The sequence below is a fragment of the Fulmarus glacialis genome, unplaced genomic scaffold, assembly GCF_000690835.1.
Source record: "Fulmarus glacialis isolate BGI_N327 unplaced genomic scaffold, ASM69083v1 scaffold20366, whole genome shotgun sequence".
NCBI classification, from domain to species: Eukaryota; Metazoa; Chordata; class Aves; order Procellariiformes; family Procellariidae; genus Fulmarus; species Fulmarus glacialis.
The window spans coordinates 695-1,230 of NW_009217722.1; the positions used below are offsets into that span (position 1 = coordinate 695).

The 536-nt window shown below is 60.1% G+C and overlaps 1 protein-coding gene across 1 annotated transcript; it reads left to right on the forward strand.

The window, feature by feature from the left end:
* Positions 1-2: 2 nt before the first annotated feature.
* Positions 3-529, forward strand: SOX2 (SRY (sex determining region Y)-box 2; the record flags this gene model as incomplete). The annotated part of the gene is made up of 1 exon (XM_009579786.1): positions 3-529. A coding segment is annotated over one exon (527 nt), but the record flags the coding sequence as incomplete, so codon positions are not given.
* Positions 530-536: the final 7 nt, after the last annotated feature.

Sequence of the window (536 nt, forward strand, 5' to 3'; positions counted from 1 at the left end):
AGGCGGCGCGGGGCGGAGTGGAAACTTTTAGCCGAGGCGGAAAAGAGACCCTTCATTGACGAAGCCAAGCGGCTCAGAGCTCTGCACATGAAGGAGCACCCGGATTATAAATACCGACCCCGGAGGAAAACCAAGACCCTCATGAAGAAGGATAAGTACACGTTGCCAGGGGGCTTACTGGCACCGGGCACCAATACCATGACGACTGGGGTAGGGGTTGGGGCCACCTTGGGAGCTGGGGTGAACCAGAGGATGGACAGTTACGCGCACATGAACGGCTGGACCAACGGAGGCTATGGGATGATGCAAGAGCAGCTCGGCTACCCGCAGCACCCGGGCTTGAACGCGCACAACGCGGCGCAGATGCAGCCCATGCACCGCTACGACGTGAGCGCCCTGCAGTACAACTCCATGACCAGCTCGCAGACTTACATGAACGGATCGCCTACCTACAGCATGTCTTACTCCCAGCAAGGGACCCCGGGCATGGCCCTGGGCTCCATGGGCTCGGTGGTCAAGACGGAATCCAGCTCCAG